The sequence below is a fragment of the Oikopleura dioica genome, chromosome XSR (genome assembly GCF_907165135.1).
Source record: "Oikopleura dioica chromosome XSR, OKI2018_I68_1.0, whole genome shotgun sequence".
NCBI classification, from domain to species: domain Eukaryota; kingdom Metazoa; phylum Chordata; class Appendicularia; order Copelata; family Oikopleuridae; genus Oikopleura; species Oikopleura dioica.
Window position 1 is genome coordinate 4,917,301 of NC_137294.1, and position 16,561 is coordinate 4,933,861.

Sequence of the window (16,561 nt, forward strand, 5' to 3'; positions counted from 1 at the left end):
CAAAATATTAACTCTGCGTCGCCGATTGTATCATATTGTCTGAGGGTTAGGTTTAGGTTTTAGGGAACACAATATGACACAAAATCTGGCTCTTTGGCGTCGCTGTGGTTAACCCCTTCAAGTCTTTTTTCACTTCATTTATCTCTTCAACTGCGAAAATCGTTCTCGCCTATTTAAACAAAAAGGAATGGACTGGATTGATTTCAGAATGAAGAGGGAGCTGTTAGTCTGGCTTGATTTTTCGCAGGACACTGTTGACACACTGATGCGATGTGGAAACGCTGCCGAGACCAGAAGCGTTCTCTCCGATCGGCTTCACATCGAACGCGGCACAGACAAAGCAGAGATTCTCTTGGGTAAAAGGAGCCATTTATCTTTTGAAATAAGAGGGTTTAGATGCGTTCCAGGGGTGTTTGGCATACTCAAAAGAAAAAAAGTTCACTTCTGACAAAATCTCTGTAATGCTGGGTATTTTGAACCGCGTCCACAACTTCGCCTGCCAGACTTCATTCGAAAATAGCAAAGAAACGTACGTCCTGTAATTGAAGAACTATTTCGAGAATATTCTAGCGTTCAAGTTCTAAGAGACTTCATCCTCTCCCACGCATATCTCCGCCCTCCCTTCGCTATCGAGGTCTTCACAAATAAGGAATCGCAGCAAGTGCTCCAGTACTTTATGGACACTTACATTCGCCACTTCAAGCTCTACAAATACGTCTTCACCTCACGAATTGTGATGGACGTCGCGCTCGAGTTCCCCAACGAGCCAGAGGAAGTTCCCACTCCAGAGCCAGAGTCTGAGAAAGAGCCAATTGATGAGGCGCTAGCAGAAGCGCAAATGCCAGATGATGAGCTTGAAGAAATCATTAGGTAAGCGAGTAAAACTTTGTTTGATCAAGTCATAAAGTTTTTCAACGGGCAAGGAGAGCATATTTGAGAGTTCGCATATTTGAAAGTTCGGGTAAAATTGAAGATTTTATTGTTTCTATCGCATAGAAGGAGAGCAGTATAAAACAGTCGGGGGAGATTTCTCATCATGATATTTTCTAAAATGAAAAACGGGAGAATTTTCGAAAACTCTCTATTCTCGACAACGAATTCTTAAAATCAAGCTTGTGGAACTCCGAGAATTATTATGGATTGGATTGGAAATTTTCTATATCTTTATGATAAAAACTATCTGTTGTTGTAATAAAAATTGATTTTGTAGAAAACAGTCTATTCGTGATTTATTGTAGGGTGCTCAATTATGATTCAGAACCGCTGTGACAGGCAACTTCCAGGAAATGATGCGACGCTTCGAGAGCCAAATCGAGGAAACCGTTCGCCAAACGAGAGAAAATATCGATGGCCTTCAAAACAAAGATCAGGATGGCGAACTACAGAACTCCTCCACAACGCTTCAGAATAGCGGAATGTCTCTTAATCAATCGGAGAAGTAACTTCTTCCCAACTTCTGTACAAAAACTCTGTCTGGGACCTCTCTACATTTTTACTTAATAAAATATATTTTTATACAAATGCATTGACCAAAGCTCGTAAAGGAATCGGATTTAGGCAAAAGAATTCGGAGTCGCCCGGGATGCAAGAAGCGACAAACGTAGACGATGAAAATGAAGAGTTTGAGTTTATAAAGAAAAGAGAGGCCAGGCAGGCGAAAATCGAACAGATCGAAGTTGCGCTCAGAGTGGGAGATGTTGCTTCCCTCAGGAACCTGGCAAGTCAAACTGGTGGGCTGCTCGAAGACAGATTAAGGAGGTAAGCGCTCGTGAAACGGGTCGAAAGATGCTCATCGTTGCTGATTTTAAGAGAGTGCTGGCCACTGCTGCTTTCGATCGACACAAACCGCCTCCCGCAATGCGGAGATCGAAAGAAATTACGAGCTTCCAAACACTATGAACAGGTGAAACTAGACGTCGACAGGTCTGTGAAACGCTTTCCCGATCGAATGCCAGAAAAACAAAGAAGAAGTTTACAAGATGTAAAATAATGAATTCTTTGCTCATTAGTCTAGTGTGATTTTAAGCAATTAATGGACCTGATTCTATGGGTGCTGGAAGAAGAAGATGATCTGCACTATTACCAGGGATACCACGACGTATGCGTTACTGTATTGAGAGTCTGTGGCCTCAGACTCGGGCAAGTGATTGCCAAGGAATTAAGCAAACGCCACTTGCGCGACTATATGTGTCCAACGATGGACCAAACCCGAATGCTACTTGACTTTATTATGCCCATCATTAAAGGTAATCGGAAATCAAAAAGGAATGGCATAAAAAACCTCGCACTTATAGAAGAAGACGACGAGCTGCACGACTTCCTGCTTGAGTCCGATGTTGGCACCATTTTCGCTCTGTCTTGGGTCATCACGTGGTACGGACACGTCTTGGCCGAACACAAGTTCATTGTCCGTCTCTTCGATCTATTCCTCGCTTCGCATCCTCTCATGGCTGTCTACACAGCTGCAGCTATGGGTAAGCACCGAATCCAATCTTGCTTGATACCATTTTCTGTGTTCAGTTCTTCACTGTGCGGACGACGTCCTGGACCAGGAATGTGACATGCCGGCCGTGCACCATACTCTCGTCAATCTACCAGGAACGCTCGATCTCTCAGGCAATTTGGAGCCAATAATCGCCCTTGCAAATACGCTCTTCAAAAAGCACCCTCCGTCTTACCTAGCGAAAGTAAGCGATCTCCGTTCTTCTCTAGCTCTTACTCAATCCTTTCCAGACCAAATATGAAGCATATGAGAACTGTTCTCTTATCAAAGAATTCACTCACATGGAGCCAACGGAAAGACTCGTGATTAGGAGGAGCACCTCGTCTCAAAAATTCATTCAGGAAATGCTCTTTAATCGACCCTTCTATAATTTGATAGCATCCAGGCTCTACCGCGTTATCTTATCATCCTTTTCCGAATGATTATTGAGCATTTTCTAGCTTCTTAGCGCTTCCTTGACGGTGGCTGGACTGATCGCCGTCGCTTACAACTACATGAACGACTTCTTCACCTTAAACTTACTCTAGCTCGGCAACTGATATCATCATCATCACCAAAGTATTCTAAGTATTCAAAGTTCTGTCTCTCCAACTTTCTACTACTACAGCTGGAATCTTCAATTTAAAACAAGTCAAACTAAAAAACGCGGTCGCTGGTGTTTCTAATTTTCATCTTTCTATCTCTCTCTTCTTTTTTTAAACAGAAAATTCATATTTTTAAATGTTACAGTATCGTTGTGTTGAACTCTTTTTAGGACATGACAGTTATGATGTTTTTAAGTATCATCTACGTATCTTCTTTTAATAGTTCAGTTTTCAAGTAAAGTATTCATTAATAACTTAAATAAACCTCTTCAATATCTTTCAACTGAAAATTGTTTACTCTAATTTTGGTAGAATGCGCATTTTGAGATGCAAGTCGCGCGTATACTTGAGTGCAGGAAAGATTACTAACAAGAAAAAGCGCAGGGAAAAGGTGAAGCAGCGGGAAATCTCGACAATGGTTTATAAACGACTCATGATCAGGGTTCACTTTGCAAATTTTTTGTAGAAGGCGCATAAATAGGAGATAGAACGCAAGATACAGTGTTAGTTATTAGTACCTTGTTTTTCGTTGTGAGTCCTTGAGTGGCGATTGAAAAAGGCCAAAATCATGAGAATCCGAAGGGCGGAGCAGCGTCGTCTAAATCAGCAGATTTGCGAGACATAATGTCGGAAAAGAGGAAGCCCGTCTTCAAAGCAAAGTTGGCGCCTTTCTTAGATCGCAAAATTGCATCGAGCTTCCCACTTTCAAAATTGGAAAAGATTGCAGGTAACTTACTTAGTTTCGATAGAGAAGAGCGCTTCTTTATTTTTGAAAAGTCAGTTGCAAATTCTGGATTGTTAGCAAAGCAGATGAAAGCAAAACTTGCCCGTGCGATGCAAAAGATCACACCCGGATGATGACGGAGAAACATAATTCAGCGCTGCTCAAATAAACACTACCCCAGAGATCATTTTTCTTCTGTAAATTCTGTGTTCGATGATAGAAGAGAAAATATGAATGACTGTTTTAAGAATGGTGACGGGTGACGAGTTACTGTATGTCGGCTTCAACCAGGACCACGGCTGCTTCGCCTGCGGCACGAAATCTGGCTTCGTCGTTTACAATTCTTACCCGTTAAAAGTAAGTCACAGTAACTGTGATCTTTTTTCACACTTCTAAAGATAAAACAACGCCGTGTGATCCAAGGCTTGTCGTCTGGATGTTCAAAAGTGGAGATGCTTTACCGCTGCAATTTCTTGGCTCTAGTCGGTAGAGAATCTTGTCCACAGTTGCCATCGACTAAAGTGGCAGTTTGGGACTGCGAAACGCGACAAGTGGCAGCAGAACTCGCTTTCTCGTCTGATGTCCGGAGAGTCAGGCTGTCGAGAGATCGAATCGTTGTCGCGCTAGGTTTGTTCCTCATTCCTTTCTGTTACTTTTCACCTTCAAAATAGATACAATGGTGAAAGTTTTTACGTTCACTCGACCGCCACAGCAAAGCGACGTCTTCGAATCAGGTCCGAATCCAAATGGACTTCTAGTTCTTTCTCCCAGCTACCAAAACGTGGTAATCGCCTTCCCCTCACGAAAAGTCGGCTACGTTACTCTAATCAGGCTCATTGCGGAAGGCGCCAACGACGAAAAGGAGATCGAAGCGCATAAAGTTTCCATTTTCAATCTCTAAAACTGTTTTAATGAATTTCTAGGGAAAACTCGCACAAATTGCAATTAGCCAAGACGGAAAACTACTAGCCACGGCTTCAGCCAAGGGAACACTAATTAGAGTTTGGAACACGGCGACACTTGAAAAGGTTCGATTTTCATTCTACTATATCATTAAACATTTATCAAAATTGTTTTGATTTTTATTATATTAATATTAAACCTTACGGGATCTCCGTGATACCCCACTGAGAAGCCATATTTTAAATATATAATCAGATAAATTATTAGATTTTGATTCTTCCCTGATAAATTTAAACTCTACGAATATTCCAGGTGTACGAATTGAGAAGAGGAGTAAGCGACGCCTTCACATATTCAATAAATTTTTCCTCCGACTGCTCCCTTCTCTGCTCCCTTTCCTCCCGCGGCACGTGTCACATTTGGAAGCTATCAGATGCCCAGGACAAGAAGTCACTTCTCGACGGCAGGAGAAGCGTCGCACAAGTGCAAATTCCTGACTTTGTTCAAAAATCAGGTATTGTTGTCGCTTTCGCTTAATTTTGGTTAGAGAGACATTCAGGGTTCGACCCCAGCGTGGAGCCGTATCAGTGCGCGTTCACTCCGGACATGAAGCGGCTGCTGGTCATTTGCGACAACGGCACCTATCACAGATATCGTCTGCGTCTCGCCAAGGGCCAGGAGCCTCTCCATGAGCATTCTGTAAATTTCCTCTCTCAATCGTGATTCAGAGTGTTCTCTTCCTTGATTTCCAAATTCAAAAACTCTTTCTATTTCTATCCTGTTATTTTCTCTCCAGTTTGTTCAAGAACACACATCTGTCTGCAAAAAACTATTTCGGTGATCATTCATTTTGCCATTGATCCATTACCTTCTTTTTTATTTTCAAAAACTGATAAGAATTCTCATTCAAGAAAAAGCAACAATCCGTAAGGTGTCTTCTTTCTCTCCCATTTTCTTCAAACTGATACCATTTCAACAAAAAACTGATCTCCTGGATGTTTCTTATCTCTTTACTTGTGAACCTTACCCGCGGCTCTTTCGAGGCCGAAAAATTATTATTATATTATAATAACACTGTTATAATGTAAATTCAAAAAAGCAAATCGGTACGCGCTCTACCGAAAACAAAAACAACTGTCAATACTTAAAAAGGTTAATCCTGGTCTATAGCTATTCCACTTAAAAATTCATCATGTAAAAATCAAAAGCTTTTATTTCAAGTGTTCACTTTTTAAGATGGGACGAAAGGTGGATGTCGCGAAATCGCTGAAATTCTTTGGTTACTCGATTCAAAAAGATGCTGCAGGTATGCAAAAAAGAAATGAACAGTTTTCAAACTGTCGAATTTCAGAACTAGTGAGCAAACAGTTGGAAAACGTTCCTCTATCAACGCATGATGACTGGATCGACAATCTGGTCGACTCTCTCCAGCGCCAAACGCTCAAGTCGAACATTCTCAACTTTACTGATGTTCGATCGGCGCTGAAAGACTTGCAGCGTTCTGGAGGTCAAGTCGTGGAATTAATGGAGGCAGAGACGAGCCAAACAACTGTATGTACGGGCGCTATCTATTATTCATCAGTTATCGCAGATGAGATAGAGTTTTTTTAGCAGGAGGAGCAGCAAGAAACAGACAAAAAAGATTCCTTCTTTCGGGTTATCGACGCCTTTGAAGTACCCCGGTACATTTACGATCGAGAAGGAGAGAGATATGTTAAAGAAACACAGCAACCGCTCATGGGAGGGATCGACTCCAAAGTCGAGATGTTCAGAGAAAGGTAAAAAATCAAACTTGGCTTATAGAGTCTCTAAATAGTGCGTCTTTATGAATAGAATATAGATTATTCTTAAATGGAATTAAACTTTTGATAAATAATTCAGAAAACATGACTTTATTACAGCAGTAACATATTATTTAAAATAATTCCTATTAGCAATCATTTTTGGCAGAGGCTCCAACAACAGCTCTATATTTGGTAGAACTTAAACATTTTTCTCTCATTTAAAAATAAGGCTTGATTCACAGAATAAACAGTTTATATGATGAAATAATTTGTGTTTATCATTTTATCAGTATTCTTCCGGAAGATCGATATTTATACTATTCCAATTGATGGCGCTATAACGCTCGTTATCATACCGGAAAATTCGCGATAACATTTGACCAATCTTAGAAAGAATTGCTTTTAAAAAGATCTCATTACTAGTCGCCTTCATTCAGGTACAATTCCGTGCTGGTCAGGACTCTTCGTCATCGACTTTTTTCGGCTGGCCATAGAAAAGCGCAAACTGCACAGTTCTCGCTTCAGAAGATTGAGTACCTAAAAGGCTGCACTTCAAAAATGAAGGATATCGTCATTCTTGGCATGTTGAATCAGATGAAAGAAGGAGAGTGGTGGATCGAAGACCCTTCTGGCGCGATATTAATAGACATGAAAAACGCTACCTTCCATAAAGGCACAGTTTGAAAGATAGAGTCTATACCCTCTGTGCGGCAGCCTTTGTCTCTTTTTTCAGCGATTTTGAACTCGAGAAAAAGGATTATTCACGGAGTCATCGATGATTTTGGTAGAAGGAACTTATGATAATGGGGTGATTTACGCGACGGCATTCGGCTTCCCTCCGCCCGAAAGTGCCTCCGTCTCACGTAGCTACCACAGTACAACGAATTTCTTTGGCGGCGAAAGGGGCACCAACATTGGAAGTTCCGAAAGAATGCAAGTTTTGGAGAGAGATTGCGAGAATTCCGTTTGCTTCTTGTCAGGAAAGGATTTATAAATTGATAATTTATTGAAGTTGAAATGCTTTCATTGTTCAATTCCAATAGGGATTTGAAATCCTCTCTGAGGCGTGCACTTGGACGAAGAGAAACCCTTCAATCGGCTAATACGACTTTTGGAAGGATTCGCCGTGGCACCGCCGATCGCCTTCGTTCTTTGCGGCGAGCTTCTTGCCTCTCCTCACATGCCAAACTCGTACGACGTTCTCAGCGAGCGTCTCGAGAAGCTGGCAAGAAAGGCTGTCGAGCTTGATCTTCGCGATACACACTTCGTTTTCATTCCTTCCTCGTCTGATCCCGGCCTGGGCGATTGCCTACCGAGGTACATTTGCAACTTGTGGGTGTTTTCTACCTCCGGCGATTTTAGACCGGCAATTCCCGAGTCCGTTATACCTCAATATGTTCGTCAGAAGCTGCCAAAATGGACATTCACGTCTAATCCATCGCGTATCACGCTTTTCTCGCAAGAAATCGTCATCTATCGAGCAGACCTCGTCGCCAAGCTGATGCGTCACGCTGTGCGCATGCCCGCTGGTGATCACCAAGAAATGGCCGTCAAGACAATCTTGAGCCAGGCTCACCTGAGTCCCCTCCCGCAGCGACTTTCCCCTATTTATTGGGGCTGGGATCATGCACTGCCACGGGGTTGAAACTTCAAACAGAGACTTCTTATATCGCTATCGAAAATTTATTTACTAAATAGGGCACTTCCAAAAATACTCCTTTTAAAGTCTTTATTTGAGATTTTTTGACTGCTGTAGAGAGTACACATTGTCCCGGCCGGAAGTGCCGTTGAGACTCGCCCGCTTATAGCTTAGCTGTTGAAAAAGTGACTGTAAGTCTAGTGAAAGCAAAAGTTCGGGAGGAATAACATCCGGACTACTCGTGGCCCCCTTTAGATGTTCGTTTAGATCATCTATTGAGACAGGGTTATTTTTGCTTGTTGCGGTTTTCAACCCCTGACCAGCGATTATTTCCACTGCCCGATGTTTTGGTGTTAGCGGACACATATCAAGAGTACAACCTGACATCATCGGGCGTTGTGTGCCTAAATCCGTCTTCCTTCGCAAAAGACGGCAGCTTCCACGTTTACTATCCGAATCACCGAAACGTCGAAGTATCAAAAGTCCCCTTATGAGACTTTTCTTCAGTTACTAAAAATGAGCCTTTTCCTGTCTTTGATCATTTCAACATTCACTCACTACACTGCCTTTACCCTTTCTAGGGAAGTGAACGAGCGACGAACTTTTTTCAGTAAAACTAGGTTAGCTTCGAATTTCTAATAAGGCCGATCGAGAGAGTCTCTAGAGAAAATACGCGGCTTATTCCAGTTGATGCAATTATTGCGTTCAAATACCCGATAACTTCAACTCCTTTCATAGAAATCGGGCCACCATCACGTTATTCAAACATCGTGTTTTTTCGACTGATTTTTTTTACAGTACCGACCTGTTTTATCGGTAGATTGGCTTGATCAATCTGATAGTAATTCTGACACTAAGTTCCCTAGTTTTGTTACGTTGAGATTGTATTTTGTGGCTCGTTCACTTCAGAGAGTCTGTAAATCTAGCCAAGCAACAGTCAATTAAAAAAATATTCTTCAGAGATAAAAAATGGCGAGTCAACAAGAAACAGAAGAATTCGAAATTGATTGGAAGTGCAACTCGCTGTGGACAGTCGAGTACCCTAAGGGTTCCAAACTGGGCAAATTGCTCTCTCACTTTTCGATGATTCCCGTGATTGCTCCTTTCGCGCTGCTGGTCCTTTTGATTATCAAGCGCAACTTTGCCAGTTTCCGCTGCTTGACTGGTCTTCTAGCCTCTACCCTTTTCTGTCGCCTTTTAAAAAGTTACTTTCGTTTTCCAAGGCCTGATGCAGGTCACTCCGCCTCGCACGGCAAGTACGGCTTCCCTTCCGACCATTCTATGTCAGGTAATCACCAAGCGAATAATTATTGTTGATCTACGAGTGAATGTTTAGTCGCCGTGCTCGTCATATTCGTTCTTCATTATTCAAAGAAAATCAATTCGATTTGTCTTCGCGCTCTTGTCAATCTTTCAATTATTTTCTCGTCCCTCCTCGTCGTCATCTCACGCGTTTTTCTTCAGGTAAATATATTTTTATTAATCAAAACAAGGCTTTGCACCATTTTCTATCAGGTCCAAAAAATAAGTTTGGCTCTTTCTTATTAAATTTAAATTTCACAGTATTGTGGCGGCATTATAAACCTGGTTATTTAATGCATTCATTAAATGGCTGGATAAAAGCAATACATTATTAATCGTTTCTTTTTAGTATCATAGCCTGGATCAAGTATTAGCTGGCTACTGTTTCGGCTTGCTTTTTGCATTGATTTGGCTAAAATGCAGCAAATCGCAGAAGAAAAACTTCGAGCACGCGTCAAAGAGAATTGCCGAAGAAGCGACCAAATTTGAGAAGCTAAAAATTGTTAAATTCTTCGCTGGCGAAGGAGAAAGCAAAAAGACTTCGTAGACAGTCTGGTAGACAATTATTAGTGCTAGTTAATGTTCTTCCCTAATTCCGATATTCTTTTTTCTGTATTTCTTGTCTCAGTAGATTTCCAATAAAGTGAGTAATTAATTAACAATCCGTCAAAAAGGAATCATTTTTTACGATAAGGCCTTTGTTAGCCTATGAAAAACCTAAAAACTAAGTATTTTTCTGAGATGAGCTTCGTGAGAAGAGGACGGAAAAAATCCAAATTTAAAAAAATCTTTTTTTTTGGAATTTCATTTTTTTATTGTTTCCATCAAATTCTCCATATTCGAAAACCTAGAAAAAAATTATTTGTTTAGACAGGAGGCCTTCTAAATATTTTTTAATATTCATCTAAAAGTGCAAAAATGCCCTTCAGGAAAAGCTTCTTTTGAAAGGGTTCCGGTAATTTTTCTTTTGATTTCTTTCCTCGACCATCTAGAGACAGGTCTCGGACAGTTCGGTTAGCAAAAAAAAATAAATAATACTTATTGTCTTCATGCTCAAAATATGCATTAAATAACGTGTTAATGACCAAAAACACCGAAAAACGTGAAAAAACGCTGAACGATCAATGATCGTCATTCTATTGAGCGAAAAAAAGTCGAATAAGTCAAAGGCAAGATATTTCAAAATAATTGCCTATCGAAATATATAAATGTATATCATTCATTAAGAGCTATTTTGTCAATTCACAGAGATGCGACTATTTGGCTATTTTTCAATCAACTTAATAATCTCAGAGGCAACGAAACGCAAAACGACCAATTTTTTAACGACATTGTTATTTTTGAATGCTTAAAAATAACCATTCATTGTACGGATAGTCGAAATCTTGGGGCCTCCAATCTCATTTTTCTCAAACTTGTTCAAATACAGTCACTTATCATGTCTGCAAAATTTCATGCGATTTGAAACGCAGCGCGACCATTTTTAGTATAATTTATTATAAAGCTTTAAATAGCTCTAGAATCTGAGTTTTTCGGGCCTCCAAGCTGATTGCTCTTGACCAAACTTTGGTATATGTAAACTACATTTATGCAAAATTTCATAAAATTTGAGACGCAGCGCGACCCTTTTTGTCCAAATTATATCGAAATTCTATAAAAATAGCAATTTATTAGTTGGTTTTGGCTCTAGAATCCAAGTTTCGAGAGCCTCCAACCTAATTCTTCTCAAGCAGGGTAAGAAGACTATATTCTATCTGACTGCCTAATTTCAATCAAATCGAGACGCAGCGCGACCATTTTTTACGCTTCAAATCGATTTATTTTTGGTAGGTTGATAAAAAGCACCCGCTGAAACTCGCATGAGAAAAATTGGGCTGGAGGCCATTGGAACTTGGATTCTTGATCCAAAACTTACTAATAAGTGGTTATTATTATCATTTTTTCGTAAAAAATGGTCGCGCTGCGTCTCGATTTGATTGAAATTAGGCAGTCAGATAGAATATAGTCTTCTTACCCTGCTTGAGAAGAATTAGGTTGGAGGCTCTCGAAACTTGGATTCTAGAGCCAAAACCAACTAATAAATTGCTATTTTTATAGAATTTCGATATAATTTGGACAAAAAGGGTCGCGCTGCGTCTCAAATTTTATGAAATTTTGCATAAATGTAGTTTACATATACCAAAGTTTGGTCAAGAGCAATCAGCTTGGAGGCCCGAAAAACTCAGATTCTAGAGCTATTTAAAGCTTTATAATAAATTATACTAAAAATGGTCGCGCTGCGTTTCAAATCGCATGAAATTTTGCAGACATGATAAGTGACTGTATTTGAACAAGTTTGAGAAAATGAGATTGGAGGCCCCAAGATTTCGACTATCCGTACAATGAATGGTTATTTTTAAGCATTCAAAAATAACAATGTCGTTAAAAAATTGGTCGTTTTGCGTTTCGTTGCCTCTGAGATTATTAAGTTGATTGAAAAATAGCCAAATAGTCGCATCTCTGTGAATTGACAAAATAGCTCTTAATGAATGATATACATTTATATATTTCGATAGGCAATTATTTTGAAATATCTTGCCTTTGACTTATTCGACTTTTTCGCTCAATAGAATGACGATCATTGATCGTTCAGCGTTTTTTCACGTTTTTCGGTGTTTTTGGTCATTAACACGTTATTTAATGCATATTTTGAGCATGAAGACAATAAGTATTATTTATTTTTTTGCTAACCGAACTGTCCGAGACCTGTCTCTAGATGGTCGAGGAAAGAAATCAAAAGAAAAATTACCGGAACCCTTTCAAAAGAAGCTTTTCCTGAAGGGCATTTTTGCACTTTTAGATGAATATTAAAAATATTTAGAAGGCCTCCTGTCTAAACAAATAATTTTTCTAGGTTTTCGAATATGGAGAATTTGATGGAAACAATAAAAAATGAAATTCCAAAAAAGATTTTTAAATTTGGATTTTTTCCGTCCAGAAGTGATTAAATTTGAATTTGTAAAAAGGCTTCTCTAAAATATTAAATGGAAAATTGAAAGACACGCCAAAAATCATCAATGTCTGTATTGAATCGATCTTTTGATCTTGACGAGTCTGATTTAAGAGCTTGCCACAGTAGTGTCGCGTGTTTATTCCCAGTAAAGCCTGGCATTAAAGGAATATCGATTTCGGGCCTTCACGAATTTGTGTTTCTGTCCAATGCAATTACCTTCTCCCTCTTTGCGACACCACTTTTCGCATTTTCATTTCTAACAAAATCAACATACGCGTTTTTTATATATTTTCACAGCTCGACTAAGAGAAAACAATAGAGCCTTTTGGAAAGCTCGAAAAATATTTAACAAGGATTTGTGCGAGTTCTAATGAATGTTTGTTTAGAAAGAAAAATGGAGTTCCGTGCTGTAAAACAGCCGGAGCAACGGATTGCCCTGACCGGTTGCGTGGCGATATCGAATGCCAAATTCAGTTCCAACACTGCATTTAAAGTCAGGAAAGACAGCAAGACGTACTACTTTACCGGCATGCCGTCCAGTGTCCAGCAGAATGAGGTAATTTAGAGAACATTCCCGTTCGAGAGCATTTCTTGACGGATTCTGTGTTTATCTCTGACAGAGTGGGGCGAGACATGATCACAGCGGGAAGTGATCTATCAAAAATACATGTTGCAATTAATCAAACCGTGATCAATGTTTTTGGAACGGGAAGGAAGTTCGCTAGAAATGGGCGGTTAGATTCGCATTCATTCATCACGTTTGTTTCAGATGGGCTTCTCTGGCGTGCAGCGCGAATTCCTCGGCCTGGCCGAAGTGGACAGCGTGACGGCGGAGGAGATCAGCGCGAGCAAGTTGGCGCAGGTTTACTCGATCACGCTCGAGATCGACTTCTACTCGCGCACTGTCACGAAGCAGTCATTCAATGCAGATGACTTCGCAGATGCCATCAAGAATAGCTTCAGCGGCGTTCTCCTCCAAGTCGGCCATTCCTTCCCCTTCAAGCACAATCAATCGCCCTTCTTCAGACTCACCGTCAAGGAGATCAAAACGCTCACTGCCGACAAGGGCTACAAATCGTCCAACGACAAACCAGGCCTTCTCAATCAAAATTCGTCCATCAAATTCCAGAGGAAGGCTGATTCGACACTGATACTCACTGGCTCCGCTGTCAGTGCCTCCGCCAATATCATCAATCCCGATTTCGACTTCTCTAAAGTCGGCATTGGCGGTCTCGATGATGAGTTCAAAGAGATCTTCCGACGAGCCTTTGCTTCGCGTATCTTCCCGCCAGATATTGTCGAAAAGATGGGAGGCAAACACGTGCGCGGTATTCTTCTTTACGGCCCTCCAGGTTGTGGTAAAACTCTTATGGCGCGTAAGATCGGAAAGATGCTGAGCGCGCGCGAGCCAAAGATCGTCAACGGCCCCGAAATCTTGAACAAGTACGTCGGAGAGTCTGAAGCCAACATCAGAAAGCTATTTGCCGAAGCAGAAGAGGAAGAGCAACGCTTAGGAACGTAGATAAAAAATCTCTCGCTCATATTTTCTCTTGTTTGATAGCTATTTCGAGCAATTTTGTATCGTGTGATTAGGGCCAAACTCAGGACTGCACATCATCATTTTCGATGAGCTGGACGCCATTTGCAAGCAGCGAGGCAATTCCGCTTCGTCGTCAGGCGTGCACGACACTGTCGTAAATCAGCTGCTTTCAAAAATCGATGGTGTCAACTCGCTTAATAATGTACTGATCATTGGAATGACCAATCGTCCTGATTTGATCGATGATGCGCTCAAGCGACCCGGTCGACTGGAAGTGCACAAGGAAATTGGCCTGCCCGATGAAGGCGGTCGCAAGCAAATTCTTGATATTCATACGGAAAAGATGAGGACTAATCGGCTAATGGCGCCCGATGTCGACCTCGATCTGTTGGCTGCGAAAACGAAGAACTTCTCCGGAGCGGAAATCGAAGGTCTCGTTCGAGCAGCCCAGTCTTGTGCGTTCAACAGGTGAGCATCAAATATCTTTAGCTGTTTGATTTTACGCTCAAGGACTAAAGGTTGAAGATTCATCATTTTTCATTTATGACCGCATAAATTTAATCCGATAGCACCAGGGAACGTCAAGAGACGTGCATCCGGGCCATCGTCAATTCGAGCTGGTTTTAACAACATGAACTCTCGAGTAGACGTTCTGCGGCTTGATAGTATCGCCGTTCATGGAAAACGAGGGCACTCGGGCATGACACTTGCATTCACGAATTTGGAAGGGCGATTTTTAAGAACGGATAGTACACTTCCCGAGCACTAACTAACACTCCATTATCGGCTATAATTAAGAGCCTATTTGTCGACGGCTACGCCTGAACAAAGTTTAAGTACAAAACTTTTCTTAGGTGTACCTCCGGTGGAACAAAAGCCGAAATGGACGACGAAAAGATCAAGAATGTGCGTGTCGACATGAACGACTTCAACTACGCCTTCCAGAACGACATCAAGCCTGCCTTTGGTGTGAAGGATCAAGTGCTGCAGCAGTTCTTGGCGAACGGGATCGTCAACTGGGGCCACACTGATCGACTTTTATCCGATGGCATGGATTTGGCGAACACGGCCAAGAATGGCAAGCGCACGCACTTAGTGACCGCCTTGTTGGAGGGAGCTACGGGTGCGGGCAAATCCGCTCTCGCCGCAAAAATAGCCATGGATGCTGAATGCCCTTGCGTCCGGCTTATCAACCCACAGTCACTCATTGATCATGGCGAAGGTAGATTCCCTTCCCTTTTCGTTGAAATAAGCAATCGAATTCAGCTGGCAAATGTCAAGCTATCGTGCGCGCTTTCGAGGAAGCCCACAAATCCTCGCAGTCAGTAGTTGTCGTCGACGACATCGAACGACTCCTCGATTACAACCCAATCGGTCCTCGATTTTCCAACGCTGTCTGCCAGACGCTCCTTGTCCAACTTCGAGTAAATCCTCCCAAGGGTCGACGATGTCTTGTTCTCGCTACATCCTCAAATAAGGAAGTTCTTCACAATATGGGTCTATTAGGTAGAACATCAGTGAAGCGAAAAGAGAATCATTTACGTTCATCTAGGTTGTTTTGATAAAATGCTTCACGTTCCAACGATGAGATCGTCCAGTCACGTGGCGCAAGCGCTTCAAGGTCTTGGTGGAGTGTCGGAGAGAGATATCTGTAAGTGACTGAAAAGACGAGAGTTTACTAACACTTGATTCAGCACAAATATCGACGGATATTGGCTCGAGAGAGCTTAGTTTGCCTATCAAAAGATTAATTCATGTGGCTGGTGTTGCTGAAACAACCTGCGGTTCCAAAGGTAAGTGCTTCTCAAAAAGCGCCCCGGTCTTACTTTTTGTCTAAAAGCTCTTTCCAGTACTCATCAGAATACTCGAATACTTTCTATTTTCAATTTATATGCTCTATCAAATTCTTTTAGAAAAGCATTCATTTTTACTCACTTTTAGGTTTCGCGAATAAATTCATCTCTCTACTGGAAGAAGATGATTCACTGGCTGGCGCAGGATCGAACTTTTCAAGATCGAACTTTTAAACAGTCAATGTCCAATTTCATTGAACTCAAAACTGAAAAAAAAAGAAACACTATTAGCAGACTATTTGTCATTTTTTCTTCATAACTCTGAAAGTTCTCATAATTTCGCCCTTTCCATTCTGAAAAACTACCAAACTACAAATGGACAAAAAAAATTATTCCGTGCAATATTATTCCTCGTCATTACTCGGTTCAACTTTCGATTCAAGTCAATTACTCTTGTATCACTTTCAGAATGACTAAAAGAAATAAACGCCGATTTAGAAATGGGCTTATTTAACCCCTTCAAGGCTTTATTTCTTTTTCATCAAGGTTAGTCTTCTTCCGTGACATCATTTATCTTATCCGTTAAAGTTCTTTTCCTACAATTAGACGACCCTATTTCTAGGTAAATTTGATCTCATATCATCGAAAAGTAGACAAATAATGAGAAATGAATGTCTAAAAAATAAGCTAAAAGGCAATTCCCGTCCATTAATTTGAAATAACATGGACCACAACAATTTCCGTATTTAGGAAATCGTCGGTCAAGCCAGATGATCGGCACCGCCTAGTACATGTTT

The 16,561-nt window shown here is 41.1% G+C and overlaps 6 protein-coding genes across 8 annotated transcripts; all 6 read left to right on the top strand.

Moving 5' to 3' along the window:
* The first annotated feature begins 205 nt into the window (after nt 1-205).
* On the top strand, nt 206-1,525 carry LOC145710051 (cilia- and flagella-associated protein 119-like). The gene is made up of 4 exons (XM_081787736.1): nt 206-356; nt 397-529; nt 571-870; nt 1,259-1,525. The coding sequence occupies exons 1-4, from the start codon at nt 209-211 to the stop codon at nt 1,440-1,442; spliced, it is 765 nt and encodes a 254-aa protein (XP_081643862.1). The 5' UTR covers nt 206-208; the 3' UTR covers nt 1,443-1,525.
* Nucleotides 1,526-1,561: 36 nt separating this feature from the next.
* LOC145706543 (TBC1 domain family member 20-like) lies at nt 1,562-3,362 on the top strand. Its single transcript, XM_081783954.1, has 7 exons — nt 1,562-1,758; nt 1,810-1,981; nt 2,027-2,246; nt 2,295-2,474; nt 2,521-2,687; nt 2,734-2,842; nt 2,942-3,362. The coding sequence occupies exons 1-7, from the start codon at nt 1,583-1,585 to the stop codon at nt 3,028-3,030; spliced, it is 1,113 nt and encodes a 370-aa protein (XP_081640080.1). The 5' UTR covers nt 1,562-1,582; the 3' UTR covers nt 3,031-3,362.
* Nucleotides 3,363-4,058: 696 nt separating this feature from the next.
* On the top strand, nt 4,059-5,915 carry LOC145710050 (WD repeat domain phosphoinositide-interacting protein 3-like). Its single transcript, XM_081787735.1, has 6 exons — nt 4,059-4,168; nt 4,210-4,438; nt 4,483-4,691; nt 4,735-4,839; nt 5,027-5,228; nt 5,274-5,915. The coding sequence occupies exons 1-6, from the start codon at nt 4,061-4,063 to the stop codon at nt 5,435-5,437; spliced, it is 1,017 nt and encodes a 338-aa protein (XP_081643861.1). The 5' UTR covers nt 4,059-4,060; the 3' UTR covers nt 5,438-5,915.
* Nucleotides 5,916-6,090: 175 nt separating this feature from the next.
* On the top strand, nt 6,091-9,073 carry LOC145708710 (DNA polymerase epsilon subunit 2-like). Of its 3 annotated transcripts, none has more exons than XM_081786408.1 (7): nt 6,091-6,265; nt 6,326-6,492; nt 6,936-7,171; nt 7,254-7,476; nt 7,561-7,815; nt 7,861-8,128; nt 8,458-9,073. In XM_081786408.1, the coding sequence occupies exons 1-7, from the start codon at nt 6,239-6,241 to the stop codon at nt 8,629-8,631; spliced, it is 1,350 nt and encodes a 449-aa protein (XP_081642534.1). In that variant the 5' UTR covers nt 6,091-6,238; the 3' UTR covers nt 8,632-9,073. The 3 variants fall into 3 exon arrangements, with proteins under 3 accessions (XP_081642534.1, XP_081642535.1, XP_081642536.1); XM_081786409.1 differs by having other exon boundaries at nt 6,936-7,160; nt 7,243-7,476; XM_081786410.1 differs by having other exon boundaries at nt 6,329-6,492.
* A 27-nt stretch (nt 9,074-9,100) lies between these two features.
* Nucleotides 9,101-10,334, top strand: LOC145708714 (dolichyldiphosphatase 1-like). Its single transcript, XM_081786413.1, has 3 exons — nt 9,101-9,425; nt 9,474-9,601; nt 9,789-10,334. The coding sequence occupies exons 1-3, from the start codon at nt 9,107-9,109 to the stop codon at nt 9,984-9,986; spliced, it is 645 nt and encodes a 214-aa protein (XP_081642539.1). The 5' UTR covers nt 9,101-9,106; the 3' UTR covers nt 9,987-10,334.
* Nucleotides 10,335-12,800: 2,466 nt separating this feature from the next.
* Nucleotides 12,801-16,194, top strand: LOC145706371 (vesicle-fusing ATPase-like). Its single transcript, XM_081783759.1, has 8 exons — nt 12,801-12,987; nt 13,201-13,948; nt 14,028-14,439; nt 14,826-15,193; nt 15,238-15,477; nt 15,524-15,622; nt 15,666-15,764; nt 15,913-16,194. The coding sequence occupies exons 1-8, from the start codon at nt 12,802-12,804 to the stop codon at nt 15,996-15,998; spliced, it is 2,238 nt and encodes a 745-aa protein (XP_081639885.1). The 5' UTR covers nt 12,801; the 3' UTR covers nt 15,999-16,194.
* Nucleotides 16,195-16,561: the final 367 nt, after the last annotated feature.

Coding starts and splice junctions, on each gene's coding strand:
- LOC145708714 (XM_081786413.1), top strand. CDS start 9,107: ATGGCGAGTCAACAAGAAACAGAAGAATTCGAAATTGATTGGAAGTGC. Junction 9,426..9,473: donor TTCCGACCATTCTATGTCAG/GTAATCACCAAG, acceptor GTGAATGTTTAG/TCGCCGTGCTCGTCATATTC. Junction 9,602..9,788: donor TCTCACGCGTTTTTCTTCAG/GTAAATATATTT, acceptor GTTTCTTTTTAG/TATCATAGCCTGGATCAAGT.
- LOC145710051 (XM_081787736.1), top strand. CDS start 209: ATGAAGAGGGAGCTGTTAGTCTGGCTTGATTTTTCGCAGGACACTGTT. Junction 357..396: donor CAAAGCAGAGATTCTCTTGG/GTAAAAGGAGCC, acceptor AAGAGGGTTTAG/ATGCGTTCCAGGGGTGTTTG. Junction 530..570: donor TTCGAAAATAGCAAAGAAAC/GTACGTCCTGTA, acceptor AGAATATTCTAG/CGTTCAAGTTCTAAGAGACT.
- LOC145706543 (XM_081783954.1), top strand. CDS start 1,583: ATGCAAGAAGCGACAAACGTAGACGATGAAAATGAAGAGTTTGAGTTT. Junction 1,982..2,026: donor AAAGAAGAAGTTTACAAGAT/GTAAAATAATGA, acceptor TGTGATTTTAAG/CAATTAATGGACCTGATTCT. Junction 2,688..2,733: donor CTCCGTCTTACCTAGCGAAA/GTAAGCGATCTC, acceptor AATCCTTTCCAG/ACCAAATATGAAGCATATGA.
- LOC145708710 (XM_081786408.1), top strand. CDS start 6,239: ATGGAGGCAGAGACGAGCCAAACAACT. Junction 7,477..7,560: donor AATTCCGTTTGCTTCTTGTC/AGGAAAGGATTT, acceptor AAATCCTCTCTG/AGGCGTGCACTTGGACGAAG. Junction 7,816..7,860: donor CTGGGCGATTGCCTACCGAG/GTACATTTGCAA, acceptor CGGCGATTTTAG/ACCGGCAATTCCCGAGTCCG.
- LOC145710050 (XM_081787735.1), top strand. CDS start 4,061: ATGGTGACGGGTGACGAGTTACTGTATGTCGGCTTCAACCAGGACCAC. Junction 4,692..4,734: donor AGGAGATCGAAGCGCATAAA/GTTTCCATTTTC, acceptor ATGAATTTCTAG/GGAAAACTCGCACAAATTGC. Junction 5,229..5,273: donor TGACTTTGTTCAAAAATCAG/GTATTGTTGTCG, acceptor AGAGACATTCAG/GGTTCGACCCCAGCGTGGAG.
- LOC145706371 (XM_081783759.1), top strand. CDS start 12,802: ATGAATGTTTGTTTAGAAAGAAAAATGGAGTTCCGTGCTGTAAAACAG. Junction 13,949..14,027: donor GGAAGAGCAACGCTTAGGAA/CGTAGATAAAAA, acceptor TGTGATTAGGGC/CAAACTCAGGACTGCACATC. Junction 15,765..15,912: donor AACAACCTGCGGTTCCAAAG/GTAAGTGCTTCT, acceptor ACTCACTTTTAG/GTTTCGCGAATAAATTCATC.